Source organism: Carassius carassius, chromosome 46 (genome assembly GCF_963082965.1).
Source record: "Carassius carassius chromosome 46, fCarCar2.1, whole genome shotgun sequence".
Taxonomy (NCBI): Eukaryota; Metazoa; Chordata; class Actinopteri; order Cypriniformes; family Cyprinidae; genus Carassius; species Carassius carassius.
The window spans coordinates 18,383,767-18,406,166 of NC_081800.1; the positions used below are offsets into that span (position 1 = coordinate 18,383,767).

General features: G+C 39.2%; 1 protein-coding gene across 1 annotated transcript in view; it reads right to left on the bottom strand.

The window, feature by feature from the left end:
* Positions 1-22,400, bottom strand: part of kif1b (kinesin family member 1B) — an 81,096-nt gene that overhangs the window by 52,552 nt on the left and 6,144 nt on the right. The window contains exons 3-11 of the mRNA XM_059540444.1: positions 4,610-4,686; positions 4,260-4,439; positions 3,970-4,035; positions 3,435-3,613; positions 2,383-2,494; positions 1,652-1,729; positions 1,300-1,365; positions 1,173-1,190; positions 902-977 (exon numbers count right to left, since the gene is read on the bottom strand). Of these exons, the coding sequence (XP_059396427.1) occupies positions 902-977; positions 1,173-1,190; positions 1,300-1,365; positions 1,652-1,729; positions 2,383-2,494; positions 3,435-3,613; positions 3,970-4,035; positions 4,260-4,439; positions 4,610-4,686 (852 nt within the window). The remainder of the gene's footprint in view (positions 1-901; positions 978-1,172; positions 1,191-1,299; positions 1,366-1,651; positions 1,730-2,382; positions 2,495-3,434; positions 3,614-3,969; positions 4,036-4,259; positions 4,440-4,609; positions 4,687-22,400) is intronic.

The window sequence follows — 22,400 nt, forward strand, 5'->3', positions numbered from 1 at the left end:
ACGTGCTAAGCCTTATCACGTCCCCCTTTTTTCGTTCCCTATATAAAGCTCACTAAGGTTGGCTGTTGGGACTGGGATTTCTCCTGCTATAAAGCCCCGGGCTCTCGCCTCGGGCTGTGACAGGTCGAAGTTCCCGAGCACGCACGGCGTTTTACATTGTGTTCCCATAGCGTAAGCTAGCTTACGCAGTACGAGAGTACTCTCGAAAGGGAACGTACTCGGTTACTAACGTAACCTCGGTTCCCTGAGATGAGGGAACGAGTACTGCGTAACCTGCCGTGCTATGTGCTCGGACCGGGTGATCGCTTCAGTCGATTTAAAACCTGATCCCTATGGCGAAGCGGTGGCTTATATAGTTCCAGCCACGCCTATTTTGGCGCGCTCTGACGTCCAATGGGCGCGAAGCGCCCCCATTGGTTCGTTCCTCTCCGCCGCCTCACCATAGGTTGCTGCAGTTGCCACAGCACAGCCAATAAGCGCGCGAGCCGCTTCGCTTAGGTCTGCTGTGCTGCAGCACTGCATTTTACATTATTTAAAAATTAAAGATAATTTTTGGCTTCATATTCTCGAGAAAAGGGGACCTTTTCCCATAGCGTAAGCTAGCTTACGCAGTACTCGTTCCCTCATCTCAGGGAACCGAGGTTACGTTAGTAACAGAGTACGTTTTAAATGGTAAATCTCAACAATATTTTAATTCAATATATTTAAAATATTTTTGTTTTAAATAATGAAGTGGGTGAAATAATAAGAATCCAACATATTACAAAGAAAATTGTTGGATTATTTTGTAATACAGTCTATTTTTAAATACTGGTTTATAGTATCCATAGTAGATAAGTAGAAAAAATCTACTTACATTGCAGATAAAATCATTTATAATCATTATGGATCATTGCCATACCTAAATTCTCTCTGAGCAGCCATGTCAACACGGAGTCTCGGTAAGGAATGAAGTCTGTCTTCTTTTTCTTTTTGCTCTGTTTCAAAACAGCAGGTAAACATGTTGGAATGAAGCATGTAAATACAGCTACTGCTGTAATAATGAAGGGGGTTCAGGAAATGACTATGTGTGAGACATCAAGACTGGAATAAGACAGGTTACATGGATAAAGGTTGACAGGTTTAGATGGAGACCGTTCAGTGGTTAATGAACATACACCGGGAAAGATTACCTTACTGGTACAGTTATCCTGGATAAAGAAGCATTGCCAGGAGAGAGACAGACAGCACACAGAGTTATAGTACTGAAGACATGCAAGCAAACAGACAGAGAGAGACACAGGTATGAATAACACTCACCACCTCAGCCAGCGCTGAAATAACCTTTCCTAGTGTAGTTAGAGATTTATTGATGTTTGCTCCCTCCTAAGAAGCACAAACAGGTGGGGGGGGGGGGGGGGGGGGTGAATAGTCAGATTTTTGATTACATCAAATTTAATACATTTCAGCTTAATATATTTTTGTAGTCAAAACAACAGAACCTAAGAGGAATAAAAATAGCTGTGATGCATATTTTTGTTTTGAGTGTTTTATGTTCAGTAATGCATGTCACATACTCAGAATATTTGCAGTGTGTGCAGGAGAGTGCAGTCACTTTTACACATGGCAGGCGGCTTTGGAGTTCTAAAGAGGCTGTAAAATTAGTCTGTACCTTCAGTCTGGTTCCTTTAGCCCCTGTTGAGTCAGCACGCTCACTTCCTGCCAGATCCACCAGGCTGATTTTGCTGACCTGAAACCAGACAGCAGAGACACTTTCAGACTGATCAACACATGCTAAAATAAGACACAAAAGAAATCTCTTCAGTAAGGCATACTACGTACGTTGGAGTGTTTTTCTTCTCACATGTCTATTAGAAATACAATCATACACACATTTTTGATATAGTGACACCTAAATGAATTGTTCTGATGATTCAATCAAACTATTTAGAAAACACTTGTAAATCCTGTCACATTAATCATTTAACTAAATAGTTCATCATCCAATCAGTTTAGGGCACTTGTAAAATCACTGGTGCATGCATGCAATACTAATTGTGCTAAAGGATGCTTGGGTCATCTTTTTAATTTTATCGTGCTTGAGTTTGGGCCGCTGACAAACTGGATGAGTAATATTAGAGCGAGGGCTGAGGCGAGATCTGTGTAGTGAATCTAATGTAGTAGCTCTGTACAATACCCATTGTGTCCGTGGACCTCATAGAGCGGTCTTTGTGTCCGCAGCAATAACACAATGAGCCCCACAAACACAGGATGAGTGGGACGGGTCTCTTTCTCTCGGTTTTTCTTTCTACTTGGTACAGGATTTGCTGACTTTGGGTTGCAGGACGAATCTAAGCTCTGTAAAATGTCACAATGGCTGTGGACGGGTGTAAACTATCTAACCTTCTCTGTGGACAGGTCCGTCTCGCTGTCATACTTCCTCTGCGTGAAAACAATAGTGAAGACTGCATGAGACCGGCTGCTTGTCTCATTCATGTTGGTGGCAGCAACAGTTCTGAGGATACAGAGCAAAATGCATGTCAGAGGTGTCACATACATACAATTATTTGAGTAAAGCAAATTTAGAATTAAATATAATGTAAATCAATGGATATTACATAATGTAATAGTACTGTCTTTACATACAATAGTACTGTACATTTCTTGACCTTATATTTAACATCTGTGTAAAGCTGAATACTATAAACCCTACATTCAGAGAAATTTTGTGAAGATTACATAAAATAAATAAAAATATGCATAACAAAAATACAATGAAGACTGAATCCTGATGTCAAAGTAAATTTGAGGAAAAACAATAAATAAATAAAAATATGAAATTATGCATTAAACTAAAATACTCTTAACAGTTGAAATTCAGTTAAATCTTCCAATGTCCCTCTCACATTTAAAGTACAATTGAATGATTATTTGAATGGCTTTGCAATGTAAAAATCATAACAAAAAATGTATATAATAATACATTAATATGGTATTATATGCTATTTTACTGCAGTCCTTTTCCGTTTATCCACCAATAATCTCTTTATTGGCCTGAAAAAGTTTGAAGTTTGAAAGCGCTCGTAAGTGAAGTACTAAGACATCAACACAGCTTATGTGCTGGATATGGTCCTGGGTGGGATGCTCTCGAGAGAAAAATGGCTATACACGTCACATTCTCCACAAATAAACCCTGGGAATCAGCATGGGAAGATTAGAAGCTTGACTCCTTCCAAGAGTCGCATTTATACATGACTATCAGTCAGAGTATCACTGGATGAAACACAATAGCACTTTTCCATTTCCCCCTTGACAAAAAGTCAAACCACTATCCTTCAACACCGACATTCAAAGTGAAAAAGAAACTTAAATACTTGGTTTTGAATGTCCTACATTGCCCTCAAAAAATAGGAAAATAAGTCATAACAGCTTACAAATTTTTTTCCCTCTCTCACCTGGCTTTGTTACCAGCATCCATGAGGTCAGCTATGTCTGTGTAAGACATGACGGCCAGTTTTGAGAGGTCTTCAACATATGGCCCGAGTAGAGGATGTTCCCTGACACGCAGGTTCCCTTTATTTTTAGGGTTGAGCAGGTCTCTCACCCGCTCACAGTATATCTCCATATAAGCCACCTACAATCAGCATATAAAAATCTAATTTAACTTGAGATATATTTAACCTAAGAATATATAACCTGAAATTAAAGTATATATATTTTTAAAATCTATTCCACATGTTGCCAAAAAAAATGTACATGCATATTAAATACCAGTCATTTTGTAACTGAACATGTTTAGCTCTCAATTACTGAACACTTTAGTGGGCTCTGAACAAACGTATCACCCCCCACTGTTTAATGCTTTGAGGTAACACAACAAAAACAGCATTTCAATAGATGGAAAGCTGTTAAGTGCATTTGAGTAGATGGAAAGTATGTGAAGTGAGTCACAGGAATGGACTGAGGAGTCATGATATGTCTGCTGCTCACCTCCACTGAGTACGAGATCTCCTCATTGCTATTGTCATTGATTTTCTCAAAGAGATCTTCACAGAGCTGGGAGGGGACAAAAAGAACATGTTAGGAAAGAGAGAGAGAGAGCAATCGATACAGAGGACAAATAACTCTACCCCTGCCGGATGTGCTAGACGGAGCGCTAATGTCTTCTGGCAATGTCTGTTTAGAGATCAGAAACATCTCAGACACTGCTGAGCTCTTAAGCATGTCTATTACTTTGGATACATTAAGGTGATCCTTAAGACGTGATATTACATACATACCAGAGGAATAATGCCTTCCTGTCCTTCTTCTTGTTTTCCCATCATGGTGTAGGACTTGCCAGCTCCGGTCTGGCCGTAGGCGAAAATACAGACATTATATCCCTCAAAAGCATGCTGCAACATTTCCTTCCCAATGTCATTGAACACAAGGCTCTGTGATGCAAAGCAAGGGTCGTCCGGCTAGCAGAGAAATGAAGAAAAGAGAACAAAAGTTAATACAGATTTCAGGGGGATGATTAATTACAGCTGTAATTCTGACCACATGCACATTTCATCGTCCACTGTGCCAGCTCAGCAGAAAAAGAGCAGGAAAAGGACAGAAGGAGAAAGAGAGAGAAAATGAGACTTACTGAGGTGTGAGACCAGTAGGAGTAGTCAAAGCTGAAAGATTTGGGTGGTTCCTTGGGGTTCTTTGGGTTCAAAATAGCTGCAAGAGACAGCGAGAATCAGTACGTTTCCCCCCTAGTAACCGACCAATAAAAGTGCAAGGTGGCTGATATACTTCTCATTTATTTAGACTGTTATGCTTATAAATGTTTCATTTAAAAAAAAAAAAAAAGTAAATTATTAAAACAATGTGTCCTCGAAATTCCAGTTGTAACAAACTACTCAACAAGAGCATTAGCAACCTTAAATCCATTAATTACAAAAAAAAATAATAAATCTGAAATAAAACAAAATCCAAATATCAGATGAAAAACTTGAATTGGAAATGTTGGCATGTAGCTAAAATTAAGTTTAAGTTGACATACAAAAATTACTGTAAATGTTTAACTGAAAAAATATATTAAAGCAAAACAGAATAAAACAAATAACTAAAATTAATTAATAAAATTAAAATGAAACCTGAAATTCTAACAATAAAAACCCATTTAAAATATTAATACATTTTAAAATAGTATTAATACTGAATCCATCACTCATAGTGTTTTATGCAAAGTGAAATGCTCACCTGCACAAAATCATTATTAATGGCTCTAAACTATTACCAGATATCAACGCACTATATGATCAAACAACAGGGATTGAGTCAGCCTTCAAAACACCACAAATCACCACTGCAGCTAAAACAACATGTAAAATATCCAACATTTCCATTCCTCTGATTGAATGAAATGAAAGAGTCAAATGTGCATAACTGCTCCACAATCACTGTAAAGCACTTGTTTGGGGGGTATTTTTGATTTCAACAATTGAGAGAGAGGACGCGTTCACCTCAGCAGGGCCAGTGTAAAAAACAAAACACAAAAAACTGATGACTCAAAAATGTCTTTGTGTGGGGAGCAGCAGGTTCACCTATTGCATGTGACCAACAATAATTCTTCCTATTTTTCCAAATGTAACCCTTCCTATTTTCACTTACATATCTCACACATACTGTCCACCCCACTCTCGGCAGGTCGCTACATATCCCTGCAGTCTTAATAAATAGGAATCTACAGGCTTGTCTGGTATTTGGCGTGTCCCAAACATTCAGCCCGACCCTCGTCTCACCACCACCACACTATCAGATTGATAAACCTGGAAGTGAGCAGCTCAAAAGGCTGTGGGACCGCAGGAATCTACTGTAGAATATTTATAGGTATCAGAAAGCCAGCTGCTGCTGCAGTCCCCTCAACTGACTCGGAGTTGACTGGCAGGGCTCCTGAGTGCATTCAGGCCTTGATTCGATCCAGACGAACGCATTCCACCGGCAGAGCACAGGTTGGCGAGGTCAGTTGGCTGGGTGGGTGGAAAAAAACAGAAAGAGACTGACGAATGGGATGCACCCGTTGCTGTCTTAGTAACAATCCAAACAACAACATAACAACCTTACTTATTCCCGCTGGAACAAAAATGACCCATCGGCCCAGAAATAGAGAAATGTGGTGTTTTTTTCCTCTCCAAAGCATAGGTGAATGGATGAATGAAAGGAAAGAGGTTTGGATTATACATAAAAAGTCAACCGTCTAATTAAGCATAAGGCTCTCTGCAGTCGAGGAAGTTTGAGCCCCCTGCAATGACTAAATCCCCCAGCAGCACCTCTGGAAACTGGCAAATCTCACAGTATTCATCTATTATTTAGTGGGGATGGCTGGGTACTGAACCACTCGAATATGAGACTAGAAAGTATATAAGGAATATCAACGTTAATGTGTAATGTTGCTGTTTGAGCATAAACAATATCTGCAAAGTTGTAGCTCTGAAAGTTCAATGCAAACGGAGATATCATCTTTTAAAAGTGTGGCAGTTTAATGCCTACAAAAACGGCTGGTAAGGGACTACAACGAGCTTCTTCCCAGGTCCGTAACATCACGGGAACACGCAAACAAAGGGGCGAGGCCATGTTGTGCTGCTTTAGAGAAAGAAATCTGTGCTATGAATCATGATTCTGTCTTCTAACGATTATAAAGGATTCACAAGTTTCAAAACGAATCTTCTAAAGCAGCGGTTCTCAATCCTGTTCTGCTCTGCATCTCTCTCTCCTTCTCTCACATTCAGATTGTCAGAATAAAACCATATCTTAAAAGCTAACAGAAGCAGAGCTAAAAGTAAAAAAAAAAAGCTAAAAGTATGACATTAGGCTCGTCTCATTAGTGTAACAGATATAAGACTCTGATTCAAACATATATAGCAAAAATTGCAATAGAGTTGGTAAGTTAAAATTATTTATTTGAATCAGTGTAAACTTTTTACAAAAATAGGTTCAAATTTCTGATTCAACGTTTCATTTGATTAAAAATCATTCTTCCCGGAGTTCAATTTTTACGGAACAATTGTGTGAACTTGATTATTTTGAACTTGACTTCAGTCAAATTTTCGAATATCCTCTTTTCTCATTTCTTTTTTTGAAGGATTCTAGCAGTTAGCATCAAAGCATCAAAGTATAAGTCATTTCAAAGGATATACATAAATATTGAGATATTAAATATCAAAAGGCTAACAAAAAAAAGATCTTATTAAGCTTTTAATTTTACTGTATGCTATACAATCTAGCTTTACTAGTTAAAAGGGTAGGACAAATCTGCAGGACCATCCACAGATTGAATTTTAAGTGTTTTCATGGAGAAAGCCTCTTTCTCAGAAAGCCGATTAGTTGCATGTCTGTTTGGAAAGACAACCAATATGTTCCCAGGTTGGTGAAAGCAGATCCTTTCCTGAAGTCCTGCATCCTCACATGGTCCATGTGACGGAGGACAGGCCTGTGTCATTCAGGAGAAACAGACGCTAAATAAAGAGTGATTACACCTCTGACCTAAGGCCAAATGGGAACTGGAGCAGTGGGTAAAACACAAAGAGATTTACATTACTGCAGTCATTCTGCCACTCTTTCCTGAAACTAAATGCATAGAGGGACTATAAATGCCTCTCCCATCATGCACAGTGTTCACTATTCATATCAGAACACTGATGAGATGGGAAGATCAACACGGGGGTTGAAAGACAGGTGGACAAACGGCAAGCCTGGCACATGTGTGGGTCACTCACGTCTGTTTATGTATCATTCTAGAGCTTGTACTATGTCTTATGATGCAGACAGGTTTCATTCTGCTATTTTCAATTGAAAGTAAATGTGTCATCTGCATCAAAATGTTATTCACTGAATGTGAATATTCAACTTCAATGGCTCTGGTTTGTCCCAGAGTAGATGTCTTAAATCAGAGCGTTCTGAACTCGTACATGCAAGTACCAGTAATCTTTAATCTTCGTTCACACAGAGCAGATCATAGTCAGACATCATCAGACAAAGTCACCACTGACAAGCTACTACTTAATATATTGTCAATATATCAACAAATCAACTAGAATTGAAAACTTGAATTGAAAAGAGCAGATTGCCGGTAATTTACTGGTAATGTTACAACTTCTCATACCGGTAAATTGCTATAACAAATTTACCATTATTTTTGAAAAGGTCCTATTAACAAATGATCTCTTTATGTTAATTTACCAGTAAAGTCTGTATGTGTGAAAGGAGCTAATGTCTCCTACATCAGCACTGCTTACGCAAGCCAAAGAAAAAGTTTTGTCTGTTCCCATGACAACCGCCTCACTGAACAGTGGGGTACAGAAATAAGGACCATTATCAGTGTTGTTTAATTTAATTTTGTACTGCTTCCTCAAAGACAAGTGCCTTGTTTTCATTTTCAGGCTTGAAATACAAAACCATATTATGTGACAATTCCAATACCATTAGACTGTTAAAAATTCACACATTCATGGTTTAAAATCCCTTAAATCTGGCTGAACATGGAGAAGACTCAAAATGGAAGCATTAGGATTTGTAAATTAGACATTAAGCCAGACGTTAGGCCTGTGAAGATTCGATATACATCAACAGTGAACCAAGCATAAAGGTTAAGTAAAACACAGTATACAGAACATTCTCTGCATAGTATGCAAGTATTCTTTATGTATGCGAAACCTAATACTATAGGAGCTGAAACAAACAGTGCCATAAAGGAGTGTAAAATAAAGAAATAAATATCAAATTACATATATTCAGTAAAATTAAAAGAAATTTCAAGTCCATAGGAAATACTGAGTACTAAACACACCCAAAAATAACCTTAACAACCCGTTCTAAAATAAAAAATTCAAATTAAATTTATGCATTTAGCAGACGCTTTTATCCAAAGTGACTTACAGTGCATTCAGGCTATCAATTTTTACCTATCATGTGTTCCCGGGGAATCGAGCCCCCAACCTTGCACTTGATAGCGCAATGCTCTACCAATTGAGCTACAGGAACACTAAAAAGAGATGTGTGTTTTATGTACATATCTGAAAATAAACAACATCAGCTGGCCAAAGATAGTCTAGTCATTCCAACATCCTCAAAGCTGTGAATGACAGTTTGAAGCTAACATGAGGCTAATTGGTACAGAGGTGGTTGAAATGGGTAAATAAACTCAAAACAACCTCTCAATCCGTCCAATTATGTTTGGACAAAACACTTCAGCAGACCACAACCCATCAGCCAATGGAGAGCCGCTCATTAGGCAAATGCAAAACTAAACATGCTATCCACTCCTCCCAAACAAAGTCCTGACCCCAATCCCCGAACCTCCAGCTGAGGCCAACTTAAAGCCATGTTACTGCCAAAAACAAAGTCTGACTCGATGTTTAACTCACTTGAACGCACAAACACAACACTGGTTCGGCAGGATATTCCAGACAGAAACTATTATGCAAATTCTTACTTTCAATTGACAAACCAGCTCAAGGGTGGATAAAGTTAGCACAGCAAAAACACAAAAACGCACATGGTGGTTTTCCTGCTAGAATGCCAGGGTACTGATGCACAAAGACTAATGGCTTTCATCACTGTAGGAAACTCAAGCAGGAGGGATTTTAAATGAGTTCGCAGACTGCACCACCTGACCTGCGTGTGCACAGGAAAAGCTTAGAGGAAAGAATGAAAAACCCATCTGGCTGCTCAAAGTGTATCAACTTTCAGATGTGAGGATAAACCTGGGCTTATTTCAGATAGTGTGAGATGACCTGAGAATAGCGTGCATGCCTGGCCTAATGCGGTGGAATATGTGTCTCTAGCTTCAAACCCCATGAGACTTTGCTCTTTAATCCACAAGCAAATCAATATCCTCAGTTACCAGCCTGCAGTGGTTTTAAAAAGTCAGAATTATAGTACAAACAAGCAAAAACAGGCATTCAACTGTTGAAATATATCCTCAGGAGTACCATATGAGAACAAGCTGCATCCCAGCGGGGAAAGTAAATTTTTAGCAGCCTGCAGTAAAGATTAATTTCATCCCTGTTTCAGAAGAGTTTCTGTACTATTGAATAACTGTTCGATTTTAAATGCAATGCAGGTTTTTACAATTAGCCAATTTATGTTGAACAAAAACAAAAAACACAACACAACACAAAACTAAAAAAATGTAAAAGATTTTAATAAATACAAAGACAAAAAAAAAAATCAATAAATTTGTGAAATATAAAACTTACAACAAAACATAAAAAAACACAAAACAATAAAATATATATTTTTAATAAAACAAAAAAAACATTTAAAATAAAAGAAAACACTTCTCCCCTATGTTTATAGAGCAGTTACTGTACAATTTATATTTTTCTAATAAACGAAGACCAATACTGAGATAGCTAAATTAATTTCCACCTGCTAAGATTTACATCCAGAATGGCATCTGCAGACACTGATCTGCACTGCTGTATCCTAAAGAGGAGAGCTTAAAGAGGACAGAGTGTTCCCTATCTGGAATGATCTATGAACTGCACTACCATCTGCCTGTAGAGGCAGCAGAGAGCAAAACACAGGCTCCACATTCTTCTCACAGGTGCTGAAGATCGAAAGCAACCACAATCAATAATCATCCTGAAACAAGCAACTGCTCAGACTGTACAGCATATTCAACCACACGGGCTGTGCCCAGAAAAACCCTTGAGAAATCTGATACTCCTCTTTAGACATTTCAAAGGTGAGGAACACAATAATACATTTACCTACATGCCAACAAAGAGATCTGTGGGCTGTGACTTAAAGTTTGGGACAAACTAAGTATTAACATATCAATGCAATATTTCACTGAGCAATGAAAAATCAACTTGGACACAGATGTTGTGGTTAAAAAAAAAAAAAAAAAAAAGAGGTTGACTTCCTCATAGCACTGCAAGTTCCTCATGAACAGCGTCCAACTGAATGATATCACAACAATAATATCTGTCATCCATCAGACGATGCAATCTGAGAACGGTTTTGAGCAAAGTCACTGGAGGATTCAAACAGAGCCTGTAATGTGCATAAAGCTCATCTCCTCATTTCTAAGCAGTATTGGGCTCAGTTACTTCATTTGAGAAGTCTCAGCATGCTGTACATGCAGTTTTCATGTCACTTGGTGAAACAATGAAAACAGGAAGGCTGAAGAACAATACTGAGCTCAAGCACCACAACCAGAAAAAGCCAGGCCGTATTAAAACATGAGATCACATGTTATGACTTTATAAAGGCCTATGGCCATCTTCAGAGACCTATCACAATGAAAATGACTCTTAAAATTAGGGATGCAACGATATCATTTTTTCAGAACCGATCCGATACCGAAGATTTTGAGTATCTGCCGATACTGATCAAATCCGATACCAGCGCAGTTTTTTTTTTTTTTTTATCAATGTAGAATTTCTATACTTCTCTGTGTGGACCTGATCATCACTCTTTTGTGTGGTAAACACAATCTACTAGATATAAACAACTTTATTTGAATGAAAATGAAATGAAAAAATATATAATCATAATCTATGACAAAAATACTATTATAAACTAGGTTAGCAGCAGCAAAAGATACTCTAGATTCTAGAAAAATCACGGGTGCACAATTTTATAAAATCTAGTAAAATTTTATTTACAAATTAAAGCGAATAAGTCTAAAATCTGGTCAAATTTACACATTGCTCTCTGTATTGAATCAGAACCAGAATCAGAAAGCGCTTTATTGCCAAGTATGCTTGCGCATACAAGGAATTTGTTTTAGTGACATAAGCTTCCAATAAACAGAGACAACAACACACAGACAAAAAAAAAAAAAAAATTTACAGGAGAATTACAAATTGGCAAATAAATAAGTGTATAAACAATTGTGCTATAAATGATAATGGAATAGGATTGAGTGAGATGCAAAAATGTTCTAGGATGGAGGGGTAACAAATAAATATAAGGATATTGCACATTTTTGCATAAGCATAAGTTTAAGTGGGAAACATTTAACTGTTCATGAGGTAGATTGCCTGGGGGAAGAAACTATTCTTGTGCCTTGCTGTTCTTGTATTTGCGGCTCTGAGGCGCCGGCCAGATGGCAAAAGTTCAAAGATAGGGTGACTTGGATGTGAGGGATCCAGAGTGATTTCCTGAGTCCTTTTCCTCACTCTGGATGTGTACAGTTCTTGGAGGGTGGGCAGGGGAGCACCAATAATCCTTTCAGCAGTCCGAACAGTTCTCTGTAGTCTTCTGATATCTGATTTTGTAGCTGAACCAAACCAGACAGTAATTGAAGTACACAGGACTGACTCAATGACGGCTGAGTAGAACCGTTTCAGCAGCTCCTGTGGCAGGTTAAACTTCCTCAGCTGGCGAAGGAAGTACAACCTTTGTTGGTCTTTTTTCACAATGGAGCCAATGTGATTGTCCCACTTCAGGTCCTGAGAGATGGTGGTTCCCAGGAGTCTGAATGACTCCACTGCAGTCACAGTGCTGTTCATGATGGTGAGTGGGGAAAGTGCAGGGGGGTTTCTCCTAAAGTCCACAGTCATCTCCACTGTTTTGAGCGTGTTCAGCTCCAGGTTGTTAAGACTGCACCAGACAGCCAGCTGCTCAACCTCCTGTCTGTAAGCAGACTCGTCACCGTCCTGGATGAGGCCGATGACTGTAGTGTCGTCTGCAAACTTCAGGAGCTTGACAGAGGGGTCTTTAGAGGTGCAGTCGTTGGTGTACAGGGAGAAGAGCAGAGGGGAGAGAACACATCCCTGAGGGGCACCAGTGTTGGTGGAGCAGCTGTTTGACATGAATTTCCCCAGTCTCACTAACTGTTGCCTATCTGTCAGAAAGCTGGTGATCCACTGACAGATAGAGCTAGGAACAGAGAGCTGGGTCAGTTTGGTCTGGAGGGTTGTTGGGATGATGGTGTTGAAAGCCGAACTAAAGTCCACAAACAGGATCCTCACAGTCCCTGTTTTGTCCAGATGTTGCAGGATGAAGTGCAATGCCATGTTGATTGCATCATCCACGGACCTGTTTGCTCGGTACGCAAACTGCAGGGGGTCCAGTAAGGGTCCAGTGATGTCCTTCAGATAAGCCAGAACCAGTTTTTCAAACGACTTCATGACGACAGACGTTAGAGCCACAGGTCTGTAGTCGTTAAGTCCTGTTATCTTGGGTTTCTTTGGAATGGGGATTATGGTGGAGCGTTTGAAGCAGGAAGGCACTTCACACAACTCCAGAGATCTGTTGAAGATCTGTGAAAAGATGGGGGCCAACTGGTCAGCACAGATTTTCAGACAGGCTGGTGTAACGCCATCTGGGCCTGGTGCTTTTCTTCTTTTGTTTTTCTTGAAGACCTGGCGCACATCATCTTCACAGATTTGAAGACCAGGAGGTATGGAGAGGGGGATTGCAGGAGGTGTTAATGGTTGTGTAGGGAGATGGTCAGAGTGGGTGTTGGGGGTTTCAAATCTACAATAAAAGTCATTCAGGTCGTTAGCAAGTCGTTGATTAGCCTCAGTGCAAGGGGATGGTGTCTTGTAGTTTGTGATGGCTCTCAGTCCTCTCCAAACTGAAGTAGAGTCGTTGGAAGTAAACTGGTCTTCCAACTTTTTAGCGTAGGTATTTTTAGCCGCTCTAATCTCTTTGTTCAGTGTGTTCCTGGCCTGATTGTACAAGACCCTGTCCCCATTTCTGTAGGCATCCTCTTTGGCCTGACGAAGGTGTCTGAGTTTTACTGTTAACCATGGCTTATCATTGTTGAATGTTAAATAAGTCCTGGTAGGAATGCATATATCCTCACAGAAATTAATATAGGATGTTACAGTCTCTGTGAGTTCGTCCAGATCGGTGGTAGCAGCTTCAAAAACGCTCCAGTCTGTAATGTCAAAACAAGATTGTAAATCCTGCTCTGTTTCGCTGGTCCATCTCTTCACAGTCTTTACTACAGGTTTAGCAGATTTAAGTTTCTGCTTGTAGGTCGGTATAAGATGAACCAGACAGTGATCAGAACGTCCCAAAGCTGCTCGTGGAACAGAGTGATATGCATCCTTTATTGTGGTGTAACAGTGATCCAGTATATTACTGTCTCTGGTGGGACAGGTAACATGCTGCCTGTATTTTGGCAGTTCACGGGAGAGATTGGCTCTATTAAAGTCCCCAAGAATGATTAAAACAGAGTCCGGGTGTTGTTGTTCTGTGTCTGTGATCTGATCAGTGAGTTTCTGTAAAGCTGAGCTCACATGCGCTTGAGGTGGAATGTAAACACTAACCAGAATGAACGAGTGAAACTCCCGCGGCGAATAGAACGGCTTGCAGTTGATAAACTGCGTTTCTAGATCAGGACAGCACATCTTCTTTAACACAGTTACATCTGTACACCACCGTTCATTGATGTAAAAGCATGTCCCGCCGCCGTGCGATTTCCCCGTTGATTCTGCTTCGCTGTCCGCTCTGAACAGCTGAAAGCCCGGCAGATGGAGTGCGCTGTCCGGTATGGCGTCATTCAGCCAGGTTTCCGTGAAACACAGAGCAGCAGAGTGAGAGAAATCCTTATTTGTCCGAGAGAGCAGAAGTGAAACTGATCGTGTTTGTTAAACAAAAAACAGGAAAAACGAACAAAAACAGTACAAACACTGGAGAGCCAAGCACTGAAGCAGCCATGTGCGGCGCCATCTTGGTTGTAAAAAAAAAAAAAAAAAAAAAATTGTTATTGGTGTAAAATACATTCATGTTCAAGTATATACATTTATATAGAAATATAAAAGACGTTTCTTTTAAATGTATAGCACAGTAATAAAGGCAGTAACGTGATAGATAGGACAGAACAAGAAAGACTATTAATAATCTTTGATTGCGCAGAAAAGTATTGTAATACTAAAAGGCGCCAATAAAGAGCATCGTTTTGACTAGGGCTGCACGATGTGACGTTTAAGCATCGATATCGCGATGTACGAATCCACGATAGTCACATCGCAGGATGTGCGATGTAGGCTGTTGTAGTTGATCTGTTATTCATTAACTGTACGGGCCAGCTGCTCCCCGGCCCTTGACGAATGTGATTCGCAGGTTAATTGCACAGCTTAACCATCATAGAGTGAAAGTTTTTTCATTGACAGGACTGAAAAACACATGCCAGTTTAACAGGGCAGAGAGAGAGAGAGAGCGCGAGAGAGACACAGAGAGAGCGCACGCGCGCGCGCGCGCGCGCGAGAGAGAGAGAGAGAGAGAGAGAGAGAGAGAGAGAGAGAGAGAGAGAGAGAGAGAGAGAGAGAGAGAGAGAGAGAGAGAGAGAGAGAGAGAGAGAGAGAGCGCGCGCGAGAGAGACAGAGAGAGAGAGAGAGCGCGTGCACGAGGAGACAGAGAGAGAGAGAGAGAGCGCGAGAGAGACAGAGAGAGAGAGAGAGAGAGAGCGTGCGCGCGAGAGAGACAGAGAGAGAGCGTGCGTGAGAGAGACAGAGAGAGAGAGAGAGCGCGCGCGAGAGAGACTGAGAGAGAGCGAGCCGTCTTCAAACAACACGAGCACTGTCTTGCTCTCTCTCCCTCCCGCATATTAATCAATTGACGCGATGGTGTCGATGTTTAAATCATTTAAAATGAGAATGTAAGTGTGCTCACCCCATTTTTGTTTGTAAGAAAAAATATCGCAATATATATCGCAGAAAAATAAAATATCGCAATGTCATTTTTTCCCAATATCGTGCAGCCCTAGTTTTGACTGTAGTAACCAAACGCAACACGCAGTTTGCTGAATAGGGGCTGAAAGACAGCGCTGTGGAAAGAAGAGTTTATGTGAACTGAATTTAATGACTTCAATATTAATCTGTACCTCACACTGAACTATGGAACAGCTTCAGAAAACTTGAAATGTGTACAAAAACATTTTGGTGCTTTATAATGTTTTTGTGCCTTTTGTGGGGCTCAACAATAACACAGAATAGTATACGCACACTATCGGATTTGGATCGGTCTCATCTGACCGATACCCGATCCACATAAAATGCCAGTATCGGAGCCGATACCGATCCCGAGTATCGGATCGATGCATCCCTACTTAAAATACACATTTTCTTTTCTGTTTAGGTAGAGGAAGTATGCTTAGAGCTGGATGACTGTATATACACCATGCTACAAGAAGTATAATTAGTAATAATTTATAATGTTGTAATTAGAAAATTTATAAATGAACATAAATATTAAATAAAAAAAAATAAAAAAATACATTAACTATTTAATTAAAAACAATAACAATGCTTTTGCACAGATGCCAGATTTAATCATTTGTTATACACAATCTAATAAAAAAATATATATTTCATGATACATGAGATTAATTATATTCAGCTATGATCCATTCATTTGATCAAAAGTGACACTAAAGACTTAAATTGCTAGCCAATTTTTTTTTTTAAAGATGATAAACTTTGTTCATTAAATAGTCCTGACAAAAAGGTATAATAGTTTCCACAAAAATACTAAGCAGCACAACTGTTTTCCATATTGATGATAAATGCAAGAGAAATGCGTCTTGAGCACCAAATCAGCACGTCATAAAGGATCATGTGACACTGAAGACTGAAAATACAGCTTTGTCGTCGCAGAAATAAACTACTATAGAATTAACATTTATTAAAACCGATGGAAGCTATTTTAAATTGTAGTATTATTTCACAATATTAAATGTGATCAATGCGGACAAGAAAAAGGTGCACAGATGAGGACTGAATGATTATCATCATCCAGCACTGGAGAAAATCACTAGAAAAGTTTAGCTCTTTTCAGCTGCCAAGAAGATGTCCGGAGTGCCCTGTCTATTTCTGTAGCACCAGATGGCAGGTGCTGCCTCACATACTGACAGCTCCTCAACGAAAGGAAGGAATGGGCAGGTTTTTGATCTTAGACCATCAATTTACACTCTGAAAAATGCATGGGACACGTGCTATGTACACACACACGCACACACACTCTTACATATGTGGACTGTGAACTATTTATGTGATTTTCAAACTAATCTTATTCCGAATTCTTGAAGCACAGCCGAGTTCATGTCAGCACTGTATATAAAGTGTGACAATAATGTGCTTGCAAGCATACACAAACATACTGTACACAAGAGAAAACAGCATCAGGTTCAGAGCAGCATATTATGTCAGTGAGTAAGAGTCTAAGTGAGTGTATGACACCTCTACGGTTTCAGTCAGGACCAGCAGACCTGTTCGAATAAATCACTACTCATGCCAATGGAAACGGGAAAGTCCAGGAAGCTGAACTAATTTTACAGATCACCAGTTAAGCATAGGCCAATGAATAAAGACTGCTGACTTTGAGAGTTTAGAAGAGGGGCGCTCGTTCTAAATGAAGTCTGTGAAGCTTAGCGGAGAATCGCAAAGCAGAGGGCTTATACATGTCATACAGCAAAATGGAAATATTTCCATGACATTCTAACATTTGCAGAAGGAGAGTGTACCAGTGAAATGTAAGTAATGCATTAAGGAAAACAGCACATATCAAAATCACATGCACGAGTAGCGTCTCCATCATCTGACCGGGCGAGCCACTTTAAACTATACGTTACAAAACTATAAACTATACTGTATCTTACGAGTTTTTAAAGCCCTTAATATAAAGCTAGTCACAGGTTTAGAACAAACTGGATGTTGCACTTTCTCTGCAGCAGCTCAGTTCTGTTTCCTCCACTATACTTTTTAGATACGCTCATATCAAACTACTGTATATCAATATAAACTGTATTGCCTCATACTGTGTCACTTATAGAAAAATACATCAATGTATTGTACAAACTCTATATACCGCCATACCCAGCCATATTTGAGTACCTTATTAATTAATATATCTAATAATCAGATGGAACTGTGAAATAAAGGAATTAAAATGTATAGAAAAAGTATTACAACGATTGCTTTGATATTATTAGTAAAAGAAAGGCAAATATAATAATATTTCCTTGTTTGCCGTCAGCATTCAGCAAATACGCATTTATATAATTTACACAAATCTTTGAATGACTAATGGACACTTAATTTCACAAACCTTGCAGACTTAGTCGAATCAAAAATAAATTACTAATATTATAAATGGCATGACCTCACATTCTTGAATGGCCCAACAGTAGTTGCATAAAAATACGAAATTGAAAATCAATGCAATAACTGAGCTACAAGTAAGACCATGGTGCACATTCTTCGACTGCTGAATTTCAGAACATGAATTCCACTCATAGCACAATAATGATCAATATTTAGTTCAAGAGAACACAACGAGGGAAGACAAAGAAACAATAACTCTGAGCCCACAAAGCTTTTGTTTATTAGGCTTTGGATATGCTCGGTTCTTTGTTTCCTCTCTCCACCAACACCATAATGACTTTGGCCTATAGGCTTACACTGTAGTATGAACTGAGATATCCTTAAACTCCTCACACCACAGGCCCAAGTCCTACAGAACAATAAAGATAACTTTTAAAGCACTGTTCACCATCCTGCCCACTATGAACAGTCTCAGAGTTTGGACTACAACACTGTTGTAGATGCAGTTGTTTTTGGTCTGTGGGATTCAATGGACTGAAATGGGCAACAAGTTTGAGTCAGCATTCCACACAGCAGTAGTTACTGCTAAAGACAGTTCTGACAAACACCTAATCCTAGATGACTAATAACACCATTCCAACTTCTAATGAACTGCGGAAGTGATTAATTGAGCCCATATCTTTATCTACATGCTCATGTGTTTGTGTATACTCTAGGTTAGCTGAAGGGCATTAGCACAGCATGTGATACCACAGTTTTCAATATGAGTGCGGACCAGGCCTCCATCCAACTCCAGACAGAGTCCAGATCACAGGTGCACCATGCCAAATGACTGGCGGCCAGGACAGACTCAATGTTTTTCTTCTAAATTCTGCTTTTCATTGCTGTCAAGCTCACATTCAGTTCCCAGTTCACGGTGGTTCTAAGACAGAAACCAGCACTTTGTGCACATTTATAACACATTTGCATGTTCATGGTAAATGGTCACATGGCATGCAAATAAACAAATAAAATATTTTATCTTTTTTGGTAAGCATTGTATTTTCATAGTATTTTTAATAGTTTATTTATCATTTTTTATTAAATATTGAGGTGCAAACGCTTAGTCATGTGATGTGGATGGAGAACTGCTTTTGGGTCCTAATTTCTTCCTCTTTGCAGTTGTCTATGCATGCATCCATATCTTTATAGCATGAGAAAATCCCACTGTTGCGAGCACAAGGCTGTAATGCTCTCTCACGCTCTGATGCATGTGACTGAGGCTGGATCCCTCACCCGCCCCCCGGCTCATCTCATCCCTGCTCCACTCCAGCAGGAGATCAACCCAGACCTACTATACGGGTAATTACAGAATAGACTGGCACAAAAAACAGCTGGCTTCCCTGTACAAGAAAATATCCTCAGTATAAATAGATTATCCCTGGATGACAAGATAACTGCATTTACATAGAAATTCATCTGTAAGATTTGTGAAATCTACTGTCTACTGATTAATCTGTGAAATAATTGTTGATTAATCATTCTTAAAAAAAATAGCTGGTTTAATCGATTATCAAAATGTGTTATTTGTTCTCAAAATTTTGCAGCCCTTTAAGACAATGTACTTTGGAAATACAAGAGTATTTCTTGTATCAGGAGTCAGGAGAACCAACAAATCTTTGATGATGATTATGAATGTGAGGCCACTTCAGACTCTCGTCACTCGCATTTCACATATCCACATGCTGCTGTGGTCTTGAAGTGTTTATGAGCCTGTGAGCATCTACAGCTGGTCAGAGAGACCAAACTTATGCTATTAGTGAGGTTTTAGTTTTGGCCTGCAGTAAATCACAACCATTTGCTTCTCAGAACCACTACTGAAGATGTGGTGGGACATATATTACTACATCAGATCATGGTACATCAGTAGAATTTTTCATCAATTTATGGGGATTAACGGTCTTGTTTGTCTTTTTTTTTCCAGATGTTCATTTTTAATTCTTTGCATACAGACAGAAGCCCTGATAAGAAGCAGACAGCAAGACACCTCACTAAGTTTTGAGATACAGCCAGTGTTTAAGAGTTACAGAGGGTGAGTGACAAAGGAGACAAATGTAACAAGACATCAGCCAGCTACTTGACGGCTGGTAAAAGATTGAGGTGTCCTTTTGTTGGTTCGCAACAGCTGTTCTACATCTAACCCTTTCTTTCTTGCAAGCATCACACAGTGAGAGCACTGCAGTAGAAAAAACGGAAGCTAAATGGGAAACAGCTGACAAGAAGGGCAGAAATTAGGGCTGCTCCGATCACGATCGGCCGATCGTTATGCGCATCTCGTCAGTAAAGCCAGTTCTCTAATCAGCGGTAAATTCCATCAGGTGCGTGATTTCACATAGAACAGCTGTTACACGGAGCCATTGTTAACGGAGAAGTTGCGCAAATCCACGTTCATTTTCAGCGTTTATTTGCGCATCTTCTCAGTTAACAACGGCTCCGTGTAGTAACAGCTCCTCTATATGAAATCACGCACCTGAGGGAATTTACCGCTGATTAAAGAACCGGCTTTACTGACGAGATGCGCATTAATGATCGCCGATCGTGATCGGAGCAGCCCTAGCAGAAATGAGACAGTACGGAAAAAGCAGAATACCAAGTACAAGGAGAAGGAAACCTGAAGCCACATTCCTGGATGAAACTACTTAATTACAAATAAAAAAAAAATTAATTAGAGCAGTCACGATCATGACATGACAACTGGATTAACAGGAATAAAGTATTTTAAATATTAATAAAATATTTACAACTATACTCCAGCAAATTTATATAATAATAATATAGAATTATAGAGACCAAACAATATTTATTGTTATTAGTAGTAGTAAGCAGTAGTAGTATGAATATTATAATATCCTGCAAAAATACAGTTCCATCTTTTACTTTCACTTTCATTTTAAAAAGGTCTGATTGTAATGGCTAACAATATTTTACATTATTCCAATATAAAAATTAGAGCTTTAAACTTAAGGTTTAAAGCATTTCATCCAAGACACTGGTAGCACACAATGACCAAATACTGGAAAAACTAAGTAATTATACCATTTCAAGCAATTTATCTGCATTATATGTTCTGTACAAAAAATAATAATAATATCAGCTGCATGTTCGCCGATACCGATATATCGGCCATTGATATCGGCAAAACTATATATCAGCCGGACTCTAATAAAAATAGAAACCCAAATGCTATGCATTCACAATGCATGTTGAAGCCTTTTTATACGTTCATGTGACTATGACACTTTGCACATTCTTCACATTTCCAAGTACATTTGGAGAGTTCACTACACTATTACACCAAACTGGAAATATCAGTGCTGACAGGCCTTCCTTACATAATTCCAAAATCATTAGCAGCACTATACAGTACTTAGATGATATAAATCCAAAGTGCATCCAAACATAAATCAAGTTCACTAACCAAGGTTTCTTATGATACAAAGATGACAGTAAAAAAAAAATGCCAGAAGAAATCTGAAATGTCTGGAAAGAATATCAATGAATATTTTTGATTTGAACATCTTCAAATAAAATTAAAGTACATTTTCAAGTAAATTGAAAATTTGATTAGAATCACTAAATTTCTCCATACTGAAAAAACCATCCACTGAATTGAGTGACCGGTGTAGCTATAATCTGCATGGGGAAAAGTGACATTTTGATTGGAAGCCCATGCAACTGTAAGGGTCACTGGGATTAAGAGAGGAGTGTGGTGACCTCAGGCAAGCTCACAGGATTACATCTGTATTCAGGTCAATCGTTTCTGTCTGCACTTAAAGCCCAATAGCAAGATGACCTTCCCAGTGTCAGAAGAACCACAGCAATCTATGATTTCTTATCACCTCTCTCCCTCTCTCAATCAATCAATAAAAGCTCTTCTGTCTCTCAATTTCAGTGTGCAAAGCTCTTCTAACTCTTCCCCTTCTGTGTCTGTGCAGGCGGTCCCCAAGGGTCTGTTGTCAGGATGACTCCATCTACGTGCACAGCAGAGCTGAAACAGTCTAAAATAAGAGGTCAGAGTAACATTAGCTACAGAGAGACCATTTTACATACTAACTCCAATTCCATATGCAGTTAGAACTGTTGCTATGCTGTTGCTAAGGTCTTCTATGTGGTTGTTAGGGCATTATGATCAGTTACTCATCAGTCAAATTATCCCATCATCCAGCCTCTATGATATTCTAATGTCTAGATTTAGCCTAGCCCCCATTTCAGTGCTGGTCTATTGGATTTATCTGCTAATTTTATCATCAGCCGGGGAAATCCCAAGCTTTAAAAAGCATCAGCACACCTCTCTTCAACAAGATGGATGAGCTGCTCTGTCAAATGATGTGAGATGTTACTTAC